The 25,216-nt window shown below is 38.7% G+C and overlaps 1 protein-coding gene across 3 annotated transcripts in view; it reads right to left on the bottom strand.

The window, feature by feature from the left end:
• Positions 1–8,453: 8,453 nt before the first annotated feature.
• The window catches only part of LOC111923691 (solute carrier family 12 member 7), a 62,332-nt gene continuing 45,569 nt past the window's right edge, over positions 8,454–25,216 (bottom strand). The window contains exons 19-25 of one of the 3 annotated variants that reach the window (XR_015274543.1): positions 21,454–21,623; positions 21,167–21,298; positions 20,658–20,781; positions 18,881–18,988; positions 13,292–13,473; positions 9,858–9,991; positions 8,454–9,405 (exon numbers count right to left, since the gene is read on the bottom strand). Coding sequence is in view for 2 of the 3 variants with exons in the window: in XM_086844047.1 (XP_086700173.1) it covers positions 9,314–9,405; positions 9,858–9,991; positions 13,292–13,473; positions 15,581–15,697; positions 18,881–18,988; positions 21,167–21,298; positions 21,454–21,623 (935 nt within the window). In the remaining variant the exon portion in view is untranslated. Of the gene's footprint in view, positions 9,406–9,857; positions 9,992–13,291; positions 13,474–15,580; positions 15,698–18,880; positions 18,989–20,657; positions 20,782–21,166; positions 21,299–21,453; positions 21,624–25,216 lie in introns of all 3 variants that reach the window. The other 2 variants (XM_086844047.1, XM_086844031.1) reach the window with 2 other exon arrangements.

Genomic DNA, 25,216 nt, shown 5'->3' with positions numbered 1-25,216 from the left:
TCAGTAACTACTGTGTGATCAGTCCTGATTCTCTTCTTGGTAGTTATAAATCCTAATCAATTGCACAGAAATCAAAATTAATTTTCCCACTGCTTAAAGAGGTGTACAAGAATCACGCAATTACGTTTCACCTGCTCAGAAAAATATTTGAAGACAGCATATCATAGCAGTGAATAAGCCAAGCCTTTAAGAATAATCCTCTTTAAGTATATATATACAGTGTAAAGCTCTGCTAATGAGAGGATGATCACATGCTTCAGCTCTTACAAGAATCCTTAGGAACTGATTGAATGGCAGATCCTAGATTGTCCTGATCAATTGCACAGAGTCTAGCTGGAGGCCTGACACCTAGGCTTCTATACTGGGTCCAGTGTTGTTCACCACTGACTTGGATGAGGGGCAGATGCCTCCTCAGAAAGTTCACTGATGATACAAAATTGTGAGGAGTGGCTGACACCTCAAAGGAGTGTGTGGGCCTTCAGAGGGACCTAACCTCAACATGTTAGAGAGATGGGCAGAGAAGAGCCTTCCAAATTTGAACAAGGCCAAATGCAGGGTCCTGCACCTGAGGAGGAATAACCTGTACACCAGCACAGGCTAGCCTGTGTGCTGAGCTGCTGGAAAGTAGCTCAGAGAAATGGACACCGTGGTTGTGGTGGACAACAAGCTGTCCATGAGCCAGCAGTGAGCCCCTGTGGCCAAGAAGGCCAATGGTCTCCTTGGGTGCATTAGGAAGAGCACTGCCAGCAGGTGGAGGGAGGTGATCCTGACCCTCTACTCAGCCTGGTGAGGTACATCTGGATTATTATGTCCATTTCTGGGCTCCTCAGTATGAGAGAGATATGGAACTCCTGCAGTAGGTCCATCAGAGATCTACAAGAATGATTTGGGGACTGGTGCATCTGTCTTAGGAGGAATGTGGTGCTACCTCCAGAGGTGTAACATAGTTTTTGAAGGATGGACAGCTGGCAGTATCACAGTGTTACTAACAGTACTTAAATGTGGTTAGTTGCTACGTGCTAAGTTGCTGTAGTTAGTTTCTAAGTATCTCCAAACACCTGGGCCTTCCCCAGTGAAATGCAGCCTCTGAAATCAGCGGATATTGCTGCCCCACTGGACTCCACACAGGAGTCTCTCACAGAGCAGAGATGTAATGCTGGGTGGGACTCACTGTAGGAGGCAGCTCTGGTGCCCCTTCCTCAGCAGGTTTATGAAGTGATAGCTGGGGTGGTCATAACAACTATGAGTCAGCACAAGAAGGACACTAGAACCACCAAAAAAACTCAAACAAAATGCAGAGTAAATCTATTTTTCTTACCTCACCAACTGGGACATCCCCAAAGCAGCACTCAGACATGGGTATCCAGGCATAGAGGTACCACTGACTCCAGTTCATGCTAGAAGATCACCAGCCCTGCAGTTTCTGTCACTTTGTTAGTAATTTGTAAAGGCGTACTTTATTAGTGTGGTTTTATCTTCTCTGGAGCAGGGCAGCAATCTCAAGCATGTGCAGCAGGACACCCCTGAGTCTACCAAAGGCCTGTGTTATCTAAACAGAGATGTTCTACCTGTCAAATATAGGAGGCTAAAAAAAATTCATATGATGCATATCTTTTTCTACACCCCAGCCAGCTGCATGTCACTGGAGCGTATTTATAATCCTCCACATCAATCTTCCATTATTATCCCACACCTGATCTGAAAATGACTAACTTTTCCATTACACCAGTGTAACCTATGTCCCCTTGTTTTTCAAAGCTGAAGTTATTTCCACAGCGGTCTATTGGCACTCTCCTTCCTAGTCTGTGGCTCTAGTTGTGCTTTAGCCTTCCTTTGGGCTGTGGCTGCTGAAATCACTCCATCTTGCAACCTTGGGAAAGAGTCCAGATCATTGACTAAAGTATTGAATGGAACAGGTCCTAGAAAGATGAATTAGGCCTCTCTGGATGTAGAGGAGCTCCACCTTCTTCCCAATTCTAGAACTGAGAGTATTAGTTTATGCTGTTCAAGGCTGTCGTGGTTTTAAACCACTAACTAAGAAAATTACTTACTTCTTGCTGTGAGATATGGATTAGAATAAGAGCAAAACAGGCATACAACTTAAAAGGGGGAAAAAAAAGAAAGTTTATTGACAAACCACAATAATAAGAACACCAGAATAAACTTCCAGAAAAACCTTTCCATCCCCTATCTACCCACTATTCCCTTGTTCACATGACAACAGAGACAAAAACTCTGGAACTCTGATGGTTAAAACAGTCCCAATTCTTGTTAGTCTTTTTACCAATCTTTATAGAGAAACAGAAGTTTCTTCCTGTTAATTTATGGAGTTTCTCACAAGAAAACTATTTTTGTTATAGTTTTCTATTGCCCTAATGTTAGCTGTCCAGAGATGCTATTATTAGAGTTCACTCCTCCCATTCTCACATCACTCTGAGGTGTGTATGGGCCATGCGTCTAGAGATAGCATTTTTAAGGATAAGTTATTCAAAGGCAAAAAAAGAAAAAAAGTCTTCTTCATCTGTTTCTGTGAGCTTCACCAGAAAACAGTTTTCTCATGGCCTCTCAGGGCTTCAAATCTCTCAACAGTTTTCTCATGGCCTCTCAAGGCTTTTAATCTCCCAGTACTTCACTATACTATAATTACTCTTTACTTAAATTTACACTTTGAATACTATTCCTCTCTAGATCCTATATCATGAATTAAAGGAGTTCTTTTCAGGACTTCATTGTCCATCTCCATAGTTTTAACAGGGAGATATTTCAGCTTAATTAAAGCATCTTCTTAATTCTCTACCTTCCTTGAAGCTTCTTTTCTTTCCTGTCACTGGTAGTTTATAAAGTCTCTTTTCATGTTGATCTCTCTCTCTCTCTCTCTGGATAAGAAGATTAATCCGCAAGTCTCATCTGGGTAATGAAAGAGTTAACATCTTGCCCAGGCTTTTGTAGATGGTTCGGTGATCTCTGCCGAACAGGAGCTGGAGCCGTCTGCGATGGGAAGTTCCTCATGGCTGCTCTGGAGCGTGTAGTCTCTGCTTTAACCCGCTGCAAGTCCAGGGTTTCCCTCTTTCTTCACTGGGCAGTTTTTAGTGAATTAGTTACAGCAAAACCTGCAGCCGAGCCAGAGATCGGCCCGGCTCGAGCCCGAGGAAAACCTTCCCCAGGCCCCCCCATCTCCCGGCCGGGAGACGGGGCAGGCCCGGCCCCATCCCCGCCCGGCCGCATGGCCTGGGCAGGGACGGGAGGCCTGGAGCTCCGCCACCCTCCACAGCCAGAAACAAAGAGAGCCCAGAGAGCTCTGCTTTTACATTTTAAGGTAGGGTTCACAAGTTGATCCCACTTTTCAATGGCCTAAACTGCTGTCAATTCCCAGCAATGACCGATAATTGGTCAGGAGAAAAGACTCCAAGCACTTCTCAGCAACTCCAACTCCTTTAAAGGTAAAGTAACTCCATGACAAAGGCACATCAGCTCTGTGAAGTTGCCTTGAAAAGAAGATGGTGGTGATCTTTTTTGTTTTCTTTCTCAATAATTTCTATAATTAAATGCTTTCAGTCAGAAATGGTTCCTTTCTGCTAATGCTTCTGCTGTGTATTGTGGGAAATTATGCATGGAGCCACTGACTTGTCTTTTCCATTCTCTTCTTCATTGGGGTGAAGGTTTCTCTTGAGCCTGAGATCCATCACATAGCATCAGTTTTACTTGTTAGAGCGCTTTCTTCATTGGACTTAACACAGACGGAAAGACAACCTTGGTTATGCTCCTTATTATTTCCATTGAGTACCAGCTAACCTGCTCCTAATGAAAGAGAACAATAAGCTTCATTGATGCTTAGTAGAAGTGTAATCCTTTTGTTCTTGCTTTCTGCAATGCTGTGAGATTATGTGACGAGGATTATTGAGTCACAATGTGTCTATTGAAACAAAGTGATGTGCTGAATGAGTATTTTTCATACAGGAACATTGCTTCTCTGCCATATCTTGTGAAATTTTCTCTCACAATATTTCTTTCTGAAGTGGGGAGAACAAGGAATAGAAGTCTCAAAGAAGCACACTTCTGCGAGTCACAACTCTTGTTTTTCATGCTCAGCCAATTCAAAACTAGAGTTTATCCTTCTTGCAAGATTCCTCAGGCTGAAATTGCAGACCATCCAAGACTCACTTTCCTTCATTTGATCTTTTTTAGATGCTTCACAGGACACATTATTTTGTAGGCAAATTAGTTCCTCTCTGATCAGTATTGTGTTTGGCCACTATACACAGAATTTCTCCAAGCAGGAAGTCTATTAAGGAGCAAGAAAGCAGATTGTTCTTAATATGCTCAAATACTGACAAGCTTGTAATTTTCCTTCAGCATTTATATGCTTAAAGTTTATAAATTCAGATCTTGCTGGAGAGATTTTTTGTGGAAGAACATGGGCAAAGAAAACATTTGTATGCCAACTTCTCACTAGCTTGACAGGTAAAAGCAGTGATTTACAAACAGTCATGATGGGAATGATTTGTAGTAATTCAATGCATTATCTGCATATATCAGATATATATGTGTGGCAGATCAGTGGCACCAATGTTAACAGAGATATTGGGAGGAACAGCAAGAAGAGAGGTGGTTTACATAGTCAGGAAAAGAGGTGACACCTGAAAAGCTCTCTGATTGGCAGCCTATGCCACACACCACGAATTTCTCTAACACAGAGATACCTCTTTTTCCTCAGGACCTGCCTTTTTTCCTGAATAAGTAGGTCACTATTTCTTGAGGCTTTATTTCTAGATCTGATCTTTCCCTTTCAGTACCAACTCAGGTCATTTCATGAACCAGCAACAAGTTTCTTCTGTTTCCTGCCTCTGCTTATGAGCAGCTCTTGCAAGAGTGTTGCCGCTGCAGTTCCCTCCAGCTTGAGTCCCTTTGCCCTGGCTGCAGCTCTGCTGTTTTCAACTGCTACCTTCAGTACAGGCCCTCCTCAGGACTTACAAGTACTGCTGTGATGTGAGGGCTTGTTTGCACTAACCCAGGAGGTGGGTATAGAGATACAGAAAGCTAGAAATTGCTCCCATACAGGAAGGGCCAGGACAGACCTCACCTTGCACTTGCAGGCTTTCAACAGCACTAATCCCACTGTGGCTAGGCAAGTGCATGCCTGCTTCTCTTGCACTATCAACTGGTGTCCCATTTCCTTGCTCAATGCAAGTTTGGAAAGGAAGTGAGCACGGCTCTACCCTTAGCTCCATTTCCTCAGGGGATCTTGCTTACGCAAAAGAGCCTGTGCTTTAAAGGGGCTCCAGGCTTGCTGCACTATCTGGAGCTGTCACTTCTCAGCTCTCCCTGAATGCAGTGCAAGCACATCTCATGCATCCCTAGCCAAGAAGCACAGCTGGGCAAGTTTTGAAAAGTAAAAAGTGTGCTAGTCATTGTCTCATGTCATACTTCTGAAAATATTCTACAGTACTACATATCTCTTTTACGTTTTTGTGTGGTCAGTGCTGAGAATGTGATTCTTCACATTCTCACTGTGAAAAATGATGTTCACTTTCCTGGTAAAATTTAAATTTTAATAAAAGATAATAACAGACACAGATAATAAAGCAAAGATTAATAGCCAGGTGCTTGACATTCTGCCAAGAGCACACCTGGTGTTTTGCAAACACCCTTTATAGACCATTTCTATTACATCAACCTGATGTATATTCATAGACCTTTATGCATATTCAAACTTTTATATTAACTAGTTTACATTTTCCAGGAACTTTTTAGCATGGCCACTCCTTGGGCCCACCTTTTTAGAGCATGCATGTTTCTTGGCTTGTGGTTTTAATCCTCTTTTTATCATCTTTTAATTTGGACCTTGGCTCCTTCTTTCCTCAGATGGTGAGTGTTGATAATCAGCAGGGTCCCCATCATCTGTTCATTGAATGTCATCCTTGATATTGAATGTTATGTTCAAACATACTATATTGACTATTACAGCAAAGCCATTTTAACATTATACATATAACATTCATCTTAACACTTGTGAAAAGCCAGTATTATAATATGTACCTATAACATCAACTCCTCAGGAAACTGGGACCGCTCGGCCCATATTCCTGCTGCTACTCTTGGTGGCTTTTCTTTGCCACACTGCAAGGGATTTTTTTTCAAGCTATACTGAAGAACACATTAGCCTGTTCCTGCCTGCTCCTGCATTGTGTTAATGCTTGTGAGCATTGGTTGTGGAAAAGATACAGAAAAAAAAAAAAGAACAAAATCCACACCAAGAAATCAAATCCTGTTTCTATTTGCATCCTTTTTTTTTTATTTGTATCTTTAAAAGAGCTTTTAGAACTGAAAAACCTCTTGTATTTCAGACAAATAATGGTCTCATTTTACTCAATGTCACTGAGTTCTGAGGTGGAGAGAGGGCAGCTGATTTGGAATAAACCTACATCACTTGCCTAGTCCAGCTGCTGACCAAGACTGCAGCTCTGTACTTGCTCTACCATCTAAGCCTCACCTGCAGCTAAACCCTCACCCTCAAGCGACCAGCTCCAGCAGGGACCAGGACTTAAAGGTGTTCCTAACTCTCATTTTTGAAGATCCAGATGCTCCTTGGCAGCCTGTTCAGAGCCCTAGCATCACAGGGACTCTGAGTTTGCTCTTCTACCTAAATCCTATGCCACTCTTCTTTGTATCTCTCAAATTTACAGGACAACCTACTCTATCATTTAAGCTTAACTTCACACTCATTAAGAAATACCACAAAAAGCAAATGTGCAAAGATGGGCACAATCCTTTTCTCCAGACCACTCTAGCATGTGAATTTACCTATTCACCACTCAAATCATGGTGTTTCATAGCTTATTTCATATGCAACTATGACCAAAATCCAAAAGAATTACGTACCCAACAGACAAGTGCATTCATACTTCCTCCTCCATCATGGTGTATTTACTACCTGACCCCAAAAAGCATGAAAACCTCAGGAGTTCAGCAACTGTCAGATCTGTGATCTGGTTACTGCCATAAGTTAATGGATTCTTACCTCACTTCCTAACCTATTTATAGGTTGCATGAGACACCAATTTGCAGGCGAGAATAGGTGTAAAATTGTCCTGTAGCTTTCTTGTGAGATCATTAGGAAAATATAACAAATTATCACCAGAAATAAGGCCTCAATGGCATTTTGCCCTGACCAGTCTTGCACATGAATTCACCTATTCACCACTTTAAATCATAGTGTTTGATAACTTATAGCCCATAATTCTTACTATTGTGCCAACAATATTAAGCCGACGTGTGTTTGTATGTCCTCCTCCATCACAGCATGGGTGATCCCTGTAAAACACAAGCACATATAAAAGTCTCAGAAGCCCATCTGCTGCTGGATCTTCAAAAGCTTCCTGTCTAAATTGATGTTTTGTACTTTCCAGCTTGAAGGTTTGTTCTCTACCACTTCCTCAAGTTTATCAAATGCCTTCTGCTATGCCCACAGTCTTGCCTTGCATCTAAGGAAACTCATAAAGCTTTTGGTAGGTCCCAGATGCCTCTGAAAACCTATCTCTAAACTAAATTTTTATCATTCCTTTTACTATGAGCTATCTATCATTGTCTATAAATGCCTGCTGATGGCCCTGCACCACAGCCTACAGAGTGCCTTTCGATATGTCCCATGAAGAGCTTAGAGCCATCTGGAGTGCATAGGGGCATCTGCTGATGTCTTTCCTCTCCTCACTGGTCTGAGAATGCTTTTTAATTCAGCTGATATATTGTGCAAATCTAGAACTTTCAGATGCCTTCTGATCTTCTGGTCCACAGTGCTTCCATGTGCCTTCCATGTGTCTAAGGGTCCCTGGAGTGTCTTTGGGGCTCCCCCAAGGTACCTTGGAGTGCCAATGCATAAACCTATTTATAACCCAAGGCACACAGCTGCAGTCACACCCAGTGGAATACAGGGGCATTCTGGTGTGCAGCATGCCTTTTCCAAGTGTCTTTTGATCTATCCCAGCAGTGGTTTTGACTCATCAGGAGTTTACTGGGCCACCTGATTACCTTTTCATTCCCTCTGTTCCTGTGCATCAAGCTACAGGGACAGGTAATGGCTGCTTTCAGCTTTTGCTGTTTATCGCTTTGTCTTACCTTCACCTTGAGTGTTATGATAGAAACACTGGCCTTGAGCCAAGCTAGGGACTTGGGCACTGCATCACTGCTGCTCTAGTCTGAGCAAAAGACTATTTGATTGTATTATAAAGGAATAAGGAAAAGAAAAACCAAAATAATAGTTTATATGTTTAAATAGACCCATTCTTTTTAGAGCAGAACAATCTTCTGATACACTTTGGGTCTTAAAAAAAAAACTTTAACAAATCTAAAGAGTGCCTATAAAGAAGGAACAGAACTGTAACAGAAGCAAAAAATTTCTATTAAGCACCTAGCCTAAATTACTCAACAATTTCAAATTAAAAACACTTTGGAGCTTATTCAGTTCAGAAAAGCAGATTTTATTTCAAACAGCAGCACATACATACAACATTTCCAAATATACATTTCTGAAAACAAGAGACTGCATTTCATTAACCACCATGCTGTGGTTTATCAGATGTTGAATTATATTTGGAACCAGGTGGAGTTTCTGCACCATAGCCATTGAGTAGGATGCTCTCATGTTTCATGATTGGTTTAATCATTGGTACAATATAACGATAACTGTCAGTACCTCATGGAAAAGAACCCACACAGTTTGTCTGTTTACTGTCACCTGGAGGTTTCAGCTACCTAAGTATTTTAAATACAGAATTGTTCTTTTTAACAGGTATAGCAAATCATGAACTTCTGGGAAACACTTAATTCACATCATAGACAAATTTGACTGGCTGTGTACATCTCTGAAGGAAGGTTCCTGAACCACAACTGTAGCTCCAACAGAAGCAACATAGCAGCATTTCGGTAAGAAAAAAAGACAACCTTTCCTAAAACCCCTCCCCTTTTATTTAGATGCGGGACAAAGATGAAAATAATCAAAAGTTGCTCACATTTCTAGACCTTTAAAAATACAACTGCATTAACAATTTTTTGTTTTACCACAGCTCAAGAAGTGTCAGAATATGCTACATATAAATATCCTAAGCCATCCACCATTTATTCATTTTTCTACATAAATCTGCTTAAAATATTATTTAAATATAACATCTTACTAGGAAAAAAACCACATCATCAGAAGATTCAGCTTGCAGCTAATTTTCAATGCACTAGAACAAAATGAAGTTGCTCAAATTATGGCAAAAAACTTTGTTTTCTTATGGTGGGGTTGTGCTGTGATTGAAAAACACATGAAAACGTATTAAGAATAAATGGTGATCACTTCACGTCCGCTGCCTCGGACTAGGAGAACTCTATCTAGACCTTCTGTCAGAACTTCCAGAAATTCCATGTCTGAAATACCATTTGGTCAAGGAATTTGTTGAGAAGAGAAACAAAATATCTAGTAATCTTTCAAATAGTCTGACATATAACGCAAAAATAGAGTTCAACAATTTCATTTAGAGTTTTTCTGTGTCACCCTTTACTGTCCTGTTACTGGGTTATTTAAGTAGAAGTGAGACCTAATATGGGGGAAATTCCTAGTTTTGCTCTACTCACCTACAAAAATAAATAAGAATAGGAAATTTTAATACTAGTTCAAAGAAATCCTTGATATCAATAAACACCCCCCCACTATCAAGACTTTTTTATCTTTTATTTTTTAACTCTCTTTCTGTCATTTTCTTAAAGGCAGAACCTTTGCTTACCATACTTAATAATTGTTATCCCAACAGGTACTGGCAGAATCACAAAAATTAAATTCTCAATTTCAGTAAATATTAAATCAATACAGCAGAGGATACAGTTTTCATCCCCCTTTCTGTTTTTAGGAGGTCCAGGCATATTCAGGAGAACTAGCTGAGCATTCTGTGATTTATTAAGGACTACTCCATTGAGCTTCACAGCAGTGTGCATTCTTCTCACATTTGACTGATTCCTGGCATGCAAAGAAACATTTTTAAGCATTGTCATAATACTTATGCAATTGAATCATATGTTATTTATTTAAAATTATAAGCATGTAAAACAAGCTATTTTCATGGACACTAGTCCATATAATAGTACATATTCAAAATAAATAAAATGCAGTATCTTTGACAAGAACATTTAAAACTCTAAAATTCAAGCAGTTCTAAGTAAATTGTCATAATTAATCTTCCAACTGTCAACTACTTTTTACCAAGATGAATCAAAACCTTGGTTTCAACAGATATTTTAAAGGTCAGACGAGAACCATTAGGAATCCCATTTATTGACTTGTATAAAAAAGTTACTGGATTTATACAACAATTTCCAAACAATGAAATGACAGGAATGCAATGGAAAGATCAGAGTACTTATGTTGTACAGTACAAGATTTTACTCATGCTCCTTTGGAAACATTATAGAATTCTATAAGCCAGTAAAGAAAATTCAGAAACACCACAGAATTTTGAAAAAATTGCTAGCTTCTCAGGTTGTAACAGTAAGGCAGCAAGCAGTGAACTGAAATTGAGCCTATTCCTTTACATTATCAACATTACTTAATATTTTCCTTGTTGCATCTGCAAATATAATGGTTGTTGTAGATTTGTGCACAAGAAGAAAAATCTGCTAGGTTTTAAAAAATGTCCTTAGTTTAGTATCTCTCTTGTGTGGTTTAATGTTTTTTTAGAACAAAATAAAAGAACAATTTCCTTACATTTCCTGAGAAACAGCTATCTGTGTAAAGTTAGCCAAGGCTGGAAATGAGTCATATGCTACAGTGTGAACAAAATATTCTAACTACCTTAGTCCACTTATCCAAAAAATCTGCTGCCTAAAAGTAGGTGGTTTATTTTGAAAAAAAATAAAAATAAAAAAATATTTAAAAGGCATTTGGCCTGAAATTCAGTGGCCAGTGAAAACCAGCTCTATCAATTAAATTGTTTCTTCATGCTTTGCCACCTTCCATCTTCCCCCTACAAGAGAATGAAGTTTCTAAAACTGAGTTTACCGGTCCCTCCTGGGGGATTTTCTACCACGGTCACCATCTATCCTAAGAAAAAATTGTACAAAAACTATATATGGAACAAAGGAACGCTTGAAGCTCTGTTTTTTTAGAAGCAGAACTGCATTTTGAGAAAAGCTAACAAGAACTATGAAGAGAGGCAAGACTGTATAACTAAGATGTGTAAATATTGAAACTGAAATATTGTTAAACTAAAAATAAAATGCAGGGTGTAACTTTGCGACAGAGTGGGCAATAAAGGCTCGTGCTGTGTAAAATGTAAACTGTGGCTGACTAACATCATTTATCCTTCAAGTGCTGGTAGAACTGAAACCATACATAGTAGACAAAGTAAACTTCCAAAATTTTAATAAGCTTAATTTGTTAAGCAGGTAAGATTAAGAAAATGCTGAACTCTGAACAAAAGCAGAGCAGTCAAATGTGATCTTCCACTCAAGTGATGTACTACTCCATTTTTGTGTGCTGTCTTACCCAATGTATGTCTGAACTTACATTATTTCTACCCATGGATGGGTTGGTAGAAGGCAGGCAAGAACTGACTTTTGATGAAATATCAAAGTCCCCTTTGTGAACAAATATTCCCTATTGCCCAAATAGTTAAAAGCATAATCGGAGGCTATTCTTACAGAATAAAAATATATTATTTTTTTAATATTGTAAATTAGAACACTAAGTATTATGCTGGCACAGAGAAGTACTGTCAAGTTTTATATTCTTACAGAAATTATAACACATATTTTGTGACTTACCTTGAACAGAAAGTTTATCATATTTAAGAGAATATTAACAAGTCACAATGATGAATATTTTTAGGTGATGTGCTAAATCGCAGTATATGAAACAAGAAACAAAATGATACATGCATTGCAAATTACAATTTAGAAGCATGCATACAATGTACAAGACCACAAGAGCCAGAGAACTCAGCCTATACTGTTTAAATGAAGTGAAATTTAGACTTACAGATTTCCCCACTCTCTATGTGAAAGGGAAGCAAATGCATAGAAAAAAAAATCATGCCATCAGGTACATTTTTAAGTCAACAATATTAATACACTGTACAGGCACACCAAGTTTGAACTGCAATTTCTACCCAACTACACATAATAATCTTAAAATAATAATATCTGAAATCAATGTCTTGCACAATTCTAAAGCAGTAGTAAGAAATGTTTCAAAGATATAAATTTTTAAAACCCCTAATGATTAGAATATAATTCAGCCTAGGACAATGCCCTAGAGCAGGAGCACAATAATTTTTGGAATGTGCAGAAGGCAAACTCTTTCTAAAGAGCTCAAAGCAAATCCATGAAGCAACTCAAGACTTTCAGGTACTAATTTTAAATACACTTTCTAACTGCATTGCCTACAAGTTCTAGATTTAAGATGTGTTTCATTTAGATATTAAGATTTCCCTTGACATGCACAGTTTTGGTTTGGTCATGTGCAGAAAATTTTAATAATAATTTAAGCTATGCTTCTAAGCACATTCTTCCAGAACTAAGAAAAGAGGCATGTGAGTGCTTAAAATCACAACATGAGGAAACAAACAAACTGATTTCCTTCTGTCACTGTTTTTGTGTCTACTACATTGGTTTGACACAGGGAGTAGCTGTTATCTATTTAAGAAAAAGACATTAAGGAATATTTAAACAGGAAATACTTAATATAGCAAGACATATATATTTACCATTAAATAAACCAACCAACCAAAAAAAGAAAAACAACAACACCCCAACCCCCCTTTCTTCCCAACAAAACACCCCCCACACCCAAAAACATTCATCCAAAATCAAAAACATAAGCTAAACATCTTGAAAAACTATCTGCTCCTTTGGTACTCCCTCTAATGCCAAACACAATAAAAATACAAAGATATATACACTCATTTTTCACCCACAGGAAGAAAGAAAAAGTTATCATTAAGCTTTTTAACATATATGCTTTCTAGTACAGTCTTAAAGTTGAGAAGTTGAGTTTACAGCTTGACATCTGTCATATTTAAATTTCTCTCACAACATTCTTGTGAATGACTCTTTTATAGTCATTCCACCCAAATACATGCTAATTTTATAAGGATGTCATATAAGTCAAATGCATGAAAAGATTATTTTTGTGTTCAATTCTAAATAAAGCAAAATGTCTTAAAAAAGCAAAACCCAGATAAAACAACCAACAGGATCTCCTGCTCCACATTAAAATACACACAATGAAATGAAAAGCTCCAAATACTACATGCATACTTACGGCTTCATGTTGAAAATATCTTTAAAGCCAGACACATTTGAATCCTTGTTTTTATGCTTTTCTGCTACAAGCTTTTCTTTAGTCCAGGTCATTTGCACTTTCTCTGGCACAGCAGCAGCCACACTTGCTTCAACTGCCGGAGCAGAGCGTGAGGCAGTGTTTTTATCATGGATCAGCTGGGCCTGGCCACAAAACAAATAATCATCCCAAGATTCAGCCAAAACCAGCATTTGTAAATTACATGATATTAAAATTTTGAAAAGGAGTTTTACAGCAGTAGAATCAAAGAAGCCAAAGAAAAATGCACTTTGCTTTGTGAGCAAATACTGAGACAACTGTGACTTCATCACGAAGTGAAATTGCTTGTAAAAATGTCCTTATTTGTTTATATTTGAAAAACTTCATCTTACCTGGAACATTACTTTTGGGATGAACTAAAGTGAGGTTAAATTCTACCAGAGTAATTTATTAACATCAGGACGTTTTGCCAATGACAAACTTAAAAGCCACTACTTTGTTCATGAGTTACATTATTTTCTCAGATACTGGTGTAAACATTGTCCTTTTCACATGCCTTTAGCTGAACTATGACATGATTCTCATGATGCCAGTATGGGACCGGCTGACAATTCAACCAATCTAGCCATGAAGGGGCCTTCTCTTCCCTTTTAACAGTAGTAACTCAAATCAAGAATATAAAAGCAGACATGCATATAGAAAGAATTTTGTGTTTTCTATTTTCCACTCCCCTTGTTTCCTTGGAGGAAAATTAGATTAAATATTTAACACATTATTTACTTACTTTCCCTCATAATATTTTGTCCATAGACGTCTCTATTTATATCAAATGCAACACAAATACATTACCTTAGACTCTAATAATTTTTAGTGAATTGGTATTTGGGGAGAGGATTCTTTTTGTGCTTTGGAGTTTTAAGGTTTGGAGGTGGTATTTTCTTTCCTGTGATTGTTTGTTTGTTTGCTTTTTATTTAAGATATTTAACAGTTTTGAAAGCTATTCAGAGAGTTGTTAAATAAGGAGTTGAAGCTCCTATTCCATTTGGGAACCTCAATTATTCACATGTTAGACACGGTCATGGCATCCCCACATACCTGGTCATTAAGAATTTCATGCAGGTCAATAAAAATCTACCATGAACAAAATCTAAGCAGATGAGAATACTGATTTCATTCTCAGAAAAGGAATTCCTCTAGTGGTTCACAAACTGTAAATGCAGGTGGTTTTAAATGCCTTTGAGCTACAGTATATTCACTAAATTATTTCCTAGTCCCTATCCTTCAGGACTCCCAAATTCTGGAATTTGGTTCTGAGGTTCACATAAATATCTCTTAGTATGATGGTCCTCCTGCATTCACAGATGATTAAATGATGAGTCAAGACCACAAAGAAGTTACTGTGAATACAGTTCTATCATGAGAATTATAAAAGCTAACAAATACATGCCAATATTGTAAATACCATGCAGCAGTATCTGAGGAACTAAAATTTCAAAGGAACAACTGTAAGATGAGTTCAACACAACCATGCTTCGGTGGAAGAAAATTTGCCAATTTTGGAAAGACAGTGAGACCAAGAGAAATTCTAGACCTATAACACATGTCTACAAAAATGCAAACACAACAAAAGCACATTTTTGTTAGTGCTGTTTTGATACTAAATTCAATTAATTAAACACAACACGTTGCTCTCTCACTCCATGACGAAAGGGAAATACAAAGGTATACAGAACTTCTACAAACTAGGCTACATGAGCAACACTTCAAGTGCACACTAAACTCATTGATTACATCAGTCCATTTCCTTTCAATGTCACCACACAGAATGCAGTAATGACATATATGGGTTAATAATGGCTTGCTATTAAAAATGGCTTGCACTCCTTAAAAGACCTAGTATATCAATATGGTCTCTGAGAATCTTCAGTACTTCAATAGAGGACTGTAAAGGAAGTCAATTGTTTGTGAAAGCATGAAATTTATTAATGTAAAATCCTGCTTCTGGCTCTCAAGAAAACAGGCAGTCTCAGAAATGTTTCTTTCATGGAAAGTAAGTGAGAAAGAGAATATAGTTCATGTCACAGACGCATCATCTAGAGACAAGAAATATAGGGTAAGAGAATTTAGAAAAAAAATATTAAAAACTGTTCTATAACAATGAATGATTGAGTTGTTCATGTGTTCAGTTCATGAGTTCAGTTTGCAATAGTGGTACTTGAAGTGTTGCAATGGAAAATATGTCTAGTCATGACCAGCACTATGTCCAACTACCTCTTCCTCTTGATAATCATTAGTCAGCAGTGTCTGAGCATCTTGAATAATGGACAATTGACTGGAGTAGCTTTTTCTTCTAATTGAGCCTCGAGACTCATCTGTGATGCTCTGAATCTGGGACAAAAAGGTTACCAATGACAAAAAAAGTCTCCAGAATAAAAGTAGATAGCATACTATTCTTCATTTTAATACAAGAGATGTGGTATAAGCTTACAAGGCTCTGTTTAAAATGTTTAGTAGTTAGTTATGAAGTCCCTTGACAGACATTTGTTAAAACATGAAGCCAACTGAGTCCTTCGGTCTCTACGGGAAGGTTAAATATTCACTAGTTTTTGAGGGTCACATCCTGTCATATATGTATATATTCACGTGAATTTTTTCACTCAATTACAATCAAAACCATGAAAAAAATTAAAGCACATGAGAAAGCTACTTTTCAACTGCAAAAACCTAAAAATCTAACGATTCACTAACTGTAATTGTGCTCCTCACCTGCATGCACCCAAATCTCTGCCAATCTTAACTAACAGCACAACCCAACACAATTTGTTGATGGAGAGGATTATTACTTTCTCACAGGTCCCATTATCACTGCCTTGCCCAAGAGTCCATAGTGAGGATTAAGAAAGGAAAAAGTCAACAACCAAAAATGGAAAGAAGGAAGTGAATGAGGCTCTAAATTTTCTTTCCCCTTTGTAGCACTATTGACTAAGTCAAATAAATAAATGCTTGCCAGTTACACCTAAGTTGCCTATCTCATGTTTTGCAGGCACATATTTCATTTACACCCGAATAGGAGCAAATTGACCATGTTTTCCAAAAAAGTGGTGAGCCCTTGATGCCCAGTTCTACATGAAAACCCAGAGACAAGACCAAATTCATTCTGTTTTAAAAAGTTGACAGGAGAAAGGAGGGTGATTGCTCAGGGATAGAAGCATGCCTATGACTGAAACAGCAAATGGACACTGTACAAAATCAAACTGTCCTCTTTGGGAAGGCCTGAGCCTCATTTGATGGTGTACACACACAAAAGTGAGGTTAAAGTACTGACCTTGGTGGTAACTGGAAACCAAATTACACTCACTATTCAAAGCTGGAATACCAGGTTATATTTAAATGCCTGGAAACAGATAATAAAAAGAAAGCAATGCTAATCTGAACTAGTGATACTAATAAAAGAAATGTTTTGGAGGTCAGCATAAAAATGAAAAGAATGGCCAAGGTAATTTAAGAAAAGATGATCAGAGTAAGAATAGGCCGGGCACACTGAGTGCATATACTAATCTTGTAGTTCCAGAGGAAGTGAAGACATAAATAAACCACATTTTCTTATGAAAATGAAAAATAACAAGGTAGATTTAGATATCCTAATCAGAAACAATAGATGGATGTGACTTTGTTTTTGGACAAGACAGTATGTACTAGAGGTTCTTGGAATTATCAGGGGTTTTACTTCAGACCCTGAAATAAATTCAGTGGTATTTTGAATGTCTCAGATTTTACCTTGCCTGATAAGAAGGAAGAAACTGACACTATAATGGTGATGGTAAAGTTCATATAAAAGTGGATAATAAAGAAAGAAAATCATATGGAGGGAACAGAAAGAAATAAAAACTTCCAAGCAAACAATACTCTGAAGTATAGTCCAGACTCCAACCAGTTCAGAGCTGAGAAGAAATTCTTTCACCTCTTCTGTAATTTATGTGCTATAGAATACAGAGCACTAGCTCCTACTATTCATGTAGAAGTTAAATCCTTTAAAATCCACAACAGATAAATCACTCAAACTCCACTGGAAAGATACTACTGTTCAGTAAAGAAACAATGAGACTGAATAAGATGTACAGAAAAGTTTGGTTTTTTACTGGAAAGATGTTAGGCAGGCTCAAGTTGAAAGAAAACTACCATGGCATGGATAAGAAAGAGCATTTACAGCATCACATCACCGTAACAATAGCAGGCATCTTTAGGAACTTTAAAAAAATCCTGTGAGGTGGAAAATGAGTAGAGAGAAGAAAAGTAAAAGGAAAAAAACCCATAAAAATTCCAAACTGATCAGACTTGTACAATTAACACCAAAAAAGAAAAACCACAAGAAAAAAAATCTAGCTGTTTTACAAATGAGCAATTAAACACAGTGGAGTTCTCTTATTTGCCATGGGATGGAAATCATTTATGTGATGGTGAAGCCAGAGCATTCACTATCTTCTACATCACTAAAAAGTGTTGATAACACTGAAGGAGTTAGCAGAATAGATGAGGGGGTAGAAGCACAAGCCAAAAGGAAAGGACTTACAATTTACAAATATTCATAAAAATACAGCTGAATTAAGCTTGTTCTTACAATATGCAAAATAGTAAGGATAGGGGAGCAGCAAAAATAGTATTTCCATCTTGATATTATAGGATTATAGTTTGTTGGCCCAATTTTGGTTTAAAAAAATTAGTTGATTCATGAAACATTTAAAATAATGCAGAAACTAAAACAAAGTCAGTATGACTTGAAGAAATTTACATTATATTGTGTAATATGGTGTATTTGTAAGTCATATGAGGAGTGGCTGAAGGAGGCAGGGTTCTCTAGCATGGAGAAAAGAAGGCTCAGGGGTGACTTTCTTGCTCTATTCAGCTACCTGGAAGACAGTTGTAGTAAGGTGGGGGTTGGTCTCTTTTTCTCCAGAAACAGATGACAGGACAAGAGGAAATGGCCTTAAGTAGTACCAGAGGATACTTAGACTGGACATTAGGAAAAATTTCTTCATGGATAGGGTTATCAATCATTTGAATGGGCTGTCCAGGGAGGTGGCTGAAGTTCAGTCCCTGGAGGTACTTAAACAACATGTAGATATGTAGATGAAGCACTTAGGGACATGGTTTAGTGGTGGACTTGGCAGCATTAGGTTAGTGGTTGGACTTGACTTAAAGGTCTTTTTCAACCTAAATGATTCTGTGATCTAAAACCAAATCACAATCAAAAATAATCAGTCCAGTTGCATAATCCTGAACCTTAGCTACTGATGCCATGTTTGGAAAGGCTCTGAATGTATTTCACACTGATGCTCAAATGTTTTGCTAATCAACACTTGCTCTCAACAAAAACAGGAAAACTCTTAAAATCTGTTTAAATAAAAAATTATTTCTTTCCCCACATAACTTCAACCTTGCAAAAACTGGTTGTAGAGAAACACAATGCAGTTATGGAAGTTCTTGACTAGTTAGAAACTGATTAGAAGCCACAGCCAAAAGATAATACTTCCAGATTTTTCACAGAACATCCTGTGAAGTTGAAGTTCCTACCTCCCTTTCTCTTTCGTTCTTTGATAGCTGCATCTGTTTCAGCATCTGAGATCGCTGTTCCATCATAAGTGTCTTCTCATATGTGAATGCAGAAATATCATTTTCAAACTGCAGAAGAAATTGGTATTAGAAACACCAGAAGTACTGTTAAGAAGAACTACATTTAGGCAGTGTATCTCTCCTACCTGTATTCATGTGGTGGTCCTGGGTGTATTCATAGCATTAGAGTAATCCTAAGTATATAATTGATCAATCACTTCTGTACCCATTCTTAAAACCTAATCTTCAAACAGAAATTTCAAGCAGTGAACTATCCTACTGTAATAATATTATTGTGGTTTTATTTACATTTTAGGCACGTGGAACAGACTTTCCAGTATTCTGTTCCAACTAGACTGCACAAGTGAGAGTTGAAAGCACTTATTTAAACTGGGTCTGCATTGCTGCCACCTGAGCAAACAAGTGTACACTTGTTTCCTTAAAACCGTACCTGTTAAGCACAAATAACACATTAACCTTTCATCACTGAGAAATCTTCATAAACCAAAGCGATTAGCAAGAAATTCTGGCATATATTCTCATATTGGCTCAAAACTAAAATGCAACATAAAAATCTATAGCAGTCACCTGTGTTGTCACTGACTTGTAACATAGTTCTTCTCCTCTGAAAGATTCTCAGAATTAAATATTACCCATAGAAGAAAATAATAAATTGTATTTCTGTAGTGGTTTAACCCTAGCCAGCAACCAAGGCCCATGAAGACTCTCACTCCCTCCCCCACAAGTGGATTTGGGAGAGAATCAGAAGATAAAAGCTAGAGAAGTCCTGGGTTGAGATAAAAATAGTTTAATAGGAAAAGCAAAAATTGTGCACACAAGCAAAGCAAAACAAGAAATTAATTCACTGCTTCCCATGGGCAGGTCCCCATCACGCATAATGGTTACCTGGGAAGACAAATGGCATCACTCCAAACATTACCCCCTTCTTCCCTTCCTCCCCACCTTATACACTGAGCATAGTATCATACAGTCTGGAATATCCCGTTGGTCAGTTTGGGACACCCATCCCAACTGTGTCTCCTCCCAACCTCCCTCAACTTCTTTGGCAGTGTGGCAATACAAAAAGCAGAAAAGATTTTGGCTCTGTGTAAGCCCTGCTTCACAATAACAACAACATCTTGATCTTACCAACCCTGTGCTCAGCACAAATCCGAAACACAGCCCCATACCAGCCACCATGAAGAAAATTAACCCTATCCCAGCTGAAACAAGCACAACTTCCTATACTGTCTTCTGCTCAAAATTCAACCAATTCTGAGCCTTTTCATGGCACATGTTCTTTCAACTGTACATGCCACAACATAGGTGACTTTCATATTTAGTAGTCTAAGCAAAGAACAGTAAATTTTTCACAAGCAATTTTTTTCCTAAGTAATTAAAACAATCCTTAAAATTGTTTTATGATTGATCAGCATGATAAACTTTTTAATAAGTTCTGGTGATTCTAGAAACTAGTGATGGTAGAAATTTTGAACCAGTTTGCTCATCTTCATGCCACTTCAGAGTGAGTGAAAATTTTGGTTGGGTTTTTTTTTCCACATGAGTCTTACTCTGGACATTACAGTAGTCACCTTTTACCTTTTAATTTAGAAATTGCATCCTTAGTTTCCAAAAAAAGTGTGCCCAGACAGAGTAAATCTTTTGTCCCTTCTTCTAAACAGTTTATGACCCATATTTAAAAAAGGAAAAAAAGTTGCAAAATTCATTTTGTCACTACCTTGACTTGTGAAACTGTAGCTATACTGTCCTGCTGTTCAGTACTGGCTGAGGCTGGCGATGACAAAAACAACTCTCATTTGAGCCTAGGGATTCCTTATTCCAGGGAGGTATTCTTACAGCAGCTGGAGACATAGACAAGTCCATTGTGTCTCATACCATTTATCATAGCTTATTAGATTAAGCACATTCAGCCTTCCGTTTCACTGCTTGCTAAAAATTCAAGCTTTTTCCTTCCTGAATGAACCAGCTCTACAGGCAAGTCCTCATAAATAAATTAGAATTAACACATAAAACATCTCAAACTCTACTTGACAAACCCATGAAACTGACCACCACATACCCTAGCATTGTGACACGGTAAGATAACAATGCTTAACTTCTTGTTCTTTGTGGGACTGCAATCTTTCAGTTTCTATATTTAGGCTAATATCCCTTTATTTGAAAAAAGTTAACTCTGTTTTCCCAAGTTTAGTCCCAGTTGCACCTTAAAAATATGTAATAACAAACCATTTCAACAACTTCCACTTGAGCATTCAGTCTAAGGTGGTATAAGAACATCTGAAGATCCTTCTTCATTTGAATGCTATTATCATCCATTTGAGCCACGGTGAAGATACGCATTCTACATTTTCTCCAAACCTACCAAAAAGATACATTATAACCATTTGTAATACTGTGACTGCTATTAAAGCAATGTGCATAATTTGAACAGGGTGAAGGAGTAATTAATTTGATTTGTTTTGAACCACTCAGTGCTAGGAAATTAAATCCCAGACACTTTCTATTGTCCTTACCTTGTGCTGTCGAAGGAGAAAAGGCAGCAACATCAGCATACCGCCATCATGAACAATCCACCACACATCTATATTTCCTTCAGTAAAACGTTCTTGATTTGTTGGAAATAAGTCAATGTTTTTAGCCACCAAAAGCGCTTGTTGAGCTGCAGTTGTTTCTCGTACAGTATCTGTCAGGGAAAACAAGACACTTACTCAAGAACTCCTCGTTTTCATACACAACTTTTGCTTTTGTTTTAAATTCAAAAGTTTAAACCCTCCCAGATTCTGCTGAGGCAAAGAGGAATATTCTAGGTGTCTTGGCAAAAGAGGAATAATCTGGGTGTCTTGGCTCTGGCTAGGACAAGGTTAATTGCTGCAATAGCAAAGGGGGGTAGTAACCTCTGGCAAGGACGCAGAAGTTACTCTACACTACTTCATGCCGTTGCAGAAGTCAGGGGGGGTTGTATCTTCTTAAGAGAAGGGGTTCCTTCTGGTCAAATAAGCATGGTGATGATTCTGAGCTGGAGGTCTGGTTGGGTGGCACCAGTTCCAAGACAGAGGGAGAGGTTGGGGTGGCATGGCTGCGATCAGGTCGAGCTTCATGCTGCTTCAAAAATGCATGTGCATCATTCTCTGTTTTTTACACTTTACGTTATTAATATTGTTGTTACTTCCAGTAAATAGTTCTTAACCTGTGATCTCTACCTTTTGTGCCTCCAATTCTCCTTTCCAACCAGCCACAAAGGAAAAGTGAGCAAGCAGCAGCATGATTTGGAGTGTGTCAGTGGGAACACTAAATTAGGAAGTACTATTCCTAAGCCACAACAATCTTTATTTGGTGTCTGAGGTGAGGCACAATGGGTTGAGATAACAGACTGCCCAGAGTAGGCTGGAAACAAATTTGATCTAGGCATTTTTTGGTTTAAGTATGGAGCCACTGGTTGCCATGTTGCTTGGTCTGGTTCATGTGGGAGTGGTACCTAAGCCTGTATATATTACTGTATGTGCTCCTCATGATATTTTTTCAGAGTAGGAAGAGAGATCAGTATTTCTCTGAGGGATGTCAGTTTATGACATGATAACATCAAGGGCAATGATGATCATCTGGGATGTATATCGACTGTTGCTCTCCTACTCTCACCTCAGGCACTACCTTTGCATGTTTACTAATCATACACACTCTGTGGGAGGAATGGAGGAGGTTGATTTTCCCCAGATTTTCACCCCCTTTTCCTGGCCATTTCCACTCCCTTCAGCCTGCTACATTCTGAGAAGTCTGAATTCCATTTGGATGTTAAGAAATCATTTTCTTGGTACTAAGCCTGCCAGGTCTCCTCAGTCTACACCACGTTTACAGTGAAGGAGTTTTCTAGGGAGGTTATTAAGAGATCTGTCCCAAGGATGTATAGGCATGAGTGACATGGAAAGTGGGAGAAAATGGGCCAGCTTTTGAAGAGTTATTCTGCTCCAGTGGTTTGGAACTTCACTCCTGAACAACTGCAGGACCCTGGTAAATAACAGAATGCTTGACAGAAAAAGGCTGTGGCAGTTCCAGGGAGGTGTGAAGTTTTGCAACATCCTGGGCCTTGGCTACTGTTTATTGGACATTCCTCAATACTAGACAACAGTCTCAGGGGGAAGAGGAGGAAAGCAGACTGACACTGGCACTGTGGCCACTCAAACTGCAGCTGAACCAGAAGAACAACATGTGCCAGTAGCAGTTGCCTCTATATAGAAAAAGAAATCCAAGACAAAATCAGTTCACTTAGTGAAGGATGAAGAGGAAGGGGAACCCTCACAACAGGAGGAACAGGCAGGGCCAGAGATAATCATCCAATCCCAATGTCCAGGTGAGCTGTGAGATATGCAAATGAAATTTCAGCCACCAGTCAGGTGAGCCCCTAGTGACTCAGCTGCTCTGATGCTGGGATATTGCTGCCCATGATATGAAACTAGATGGTAGTGAAGCCAAGCAACTGAGATCCCTGACTTGGGATGTCAGCATTGGCAAGGGGATTGGGAAGAGGACAGAAACTCTCAGCCTCTGGAGGCAACTCCTGTCAAACACGAAAGAAAGGTATTTTCTCAAGGATGACCAAGCACTGCACCCATGCAGGTGGAAGCCCATGGAAAAAGGTATCCAGTATGAGAATAAGCTGTGCTGAAGGTAATCTGTAGGGATTCAAATAACAAACAGGCCCATGCAGATCCAGATGAGGTTCATTGTACACAATCTACATGGGGGAAATTTGTACAGCATGTGCCATCATTGTATGCCAACTCATTGGCATTCATGTCAATGAAAGAAGAACAAACAGCGCTTCAGGCAACTATCTGATTCCAACAATACGAAGATCATCTTTTGCTCTCCCTAATTACCTGTGCCTTGGCTGTCCATGACTGCAGACAGATTCAGAAAGTTAGAGCAAGTTAAAGAGATGTCCCATGCCCTGCCAGTATAGGCCAGAGTTGCTGTTATAAGAAACAAGACTGCACTGGAAAAGGGAAGCTCCAGAACATTCTGAATACATTGATTACATCATCTTGTGAAGCAACACAGCAGAAGTTTTTGAGAAAGGGGAGAAGATAATCCAAATCATCTTGGAGGCCAGTTTTGCCATGAAGCAAAGTAAGATCAAAGGACCTGCCCAGGAAACTCAGATTCTAGGAATAAAATGGCAAGATGGACATCATCAGATTGCCATGGATGTGGTCAACAAAACACCAGCTACTTCTTCACCAACCAGCAAGAAGGAAGGTAAGGCTTTCCTAGGCAGTGTGAGTTTTTGGGAGATGCATATTCCAGAATACAGTCAAATCATAAGCTCTCTATCATATGACTCAAGAAGAATGATTTTAAATGTGGTCCTGAACAACAAAAGGCTTTTGAACAAATGAAACTGAAGATTGTTCGTGCAGTAGCCCTGGGCCAGTCAGGACAGGACAAGATGTGAAAGATGGGCTCTACACTGCAGCTAGGGAGATTAGTTCTTCCTGTAGTTTCTGGAAAACAGTACCTGGGAAGACTCAGCAATGATTCCTGAGGTTCAGGAACCTGGGATACAAAGGATCTGAGGCCTGTTACACCCCTACTGGAAAAGGGCTATTGCCATTATAAATTATTATATTTTTAATATTATATATTATATATTTATTATATCTTATATCTTATAAAGGTGTTCAAGTTGTTTCAGAAGTGACTGGCAGCACAGCACACCTCTTCCTGGCGTTCCAACTGCCAGTGCTGGGCTGGATGTTCAAAGGGAAAATCCCTTCCACACATCATGCCACTGAAGTTATGTGGAATAAGTGGGTCATGCTGATCACACAGCAAGCTTGAACAAGAAACCCCAGTTGCCCAGGGATCTTGGAATTCATCACAAACTAGCCCAAGGGTGAAAATTTCATACTGACATCAGAGGAGGAAAAGGTGACACATGCTGAGGAGGCCCCACCTGAAATCGGCTACCCGGAAAAGAAAAGTGTTATGCTCTCTTTACTGATAGTTCCTATCATATTGTAGAGATTCATGGAAAATGGAAAGCTGCTCTATAGAGTCCTATGTGGTGAGTCACAAAAGGTACTGAGGGACAATGTGGATCAAATCAGGTTGCAGAACTGAATGCCATCCAGCTGGCTTTAAGAACAAAAGAACTGGCCAACAATCTAGCTGTACACTGACTTATGGATGATAGCAAATGCTCTGTGGGTATAGCTAGAACTGCAGAAAAGGACCTCCAGATGACATCTTGAAGTAATGGATATTGACTGTGGAAATGAT

This window comes from Cyanistes caeruleus, chromosome 1 (assembly GCF_971803275.1).
Source record: "Cyanistes caeruleus chromosome 1, bCyaCae1.hap1.1, whole genome shotgun sequence".
NCBI classification, from domain to species: domain Eukaryota; kingdom Metazoa; phylum Chordata; class Aves; order Passeriformes; family Paridae; genus Cyanistes; species Cyanistes caeruleus.
This window is presented reverse-complemented; position numbering and strand designations above follow the sequence as displayed.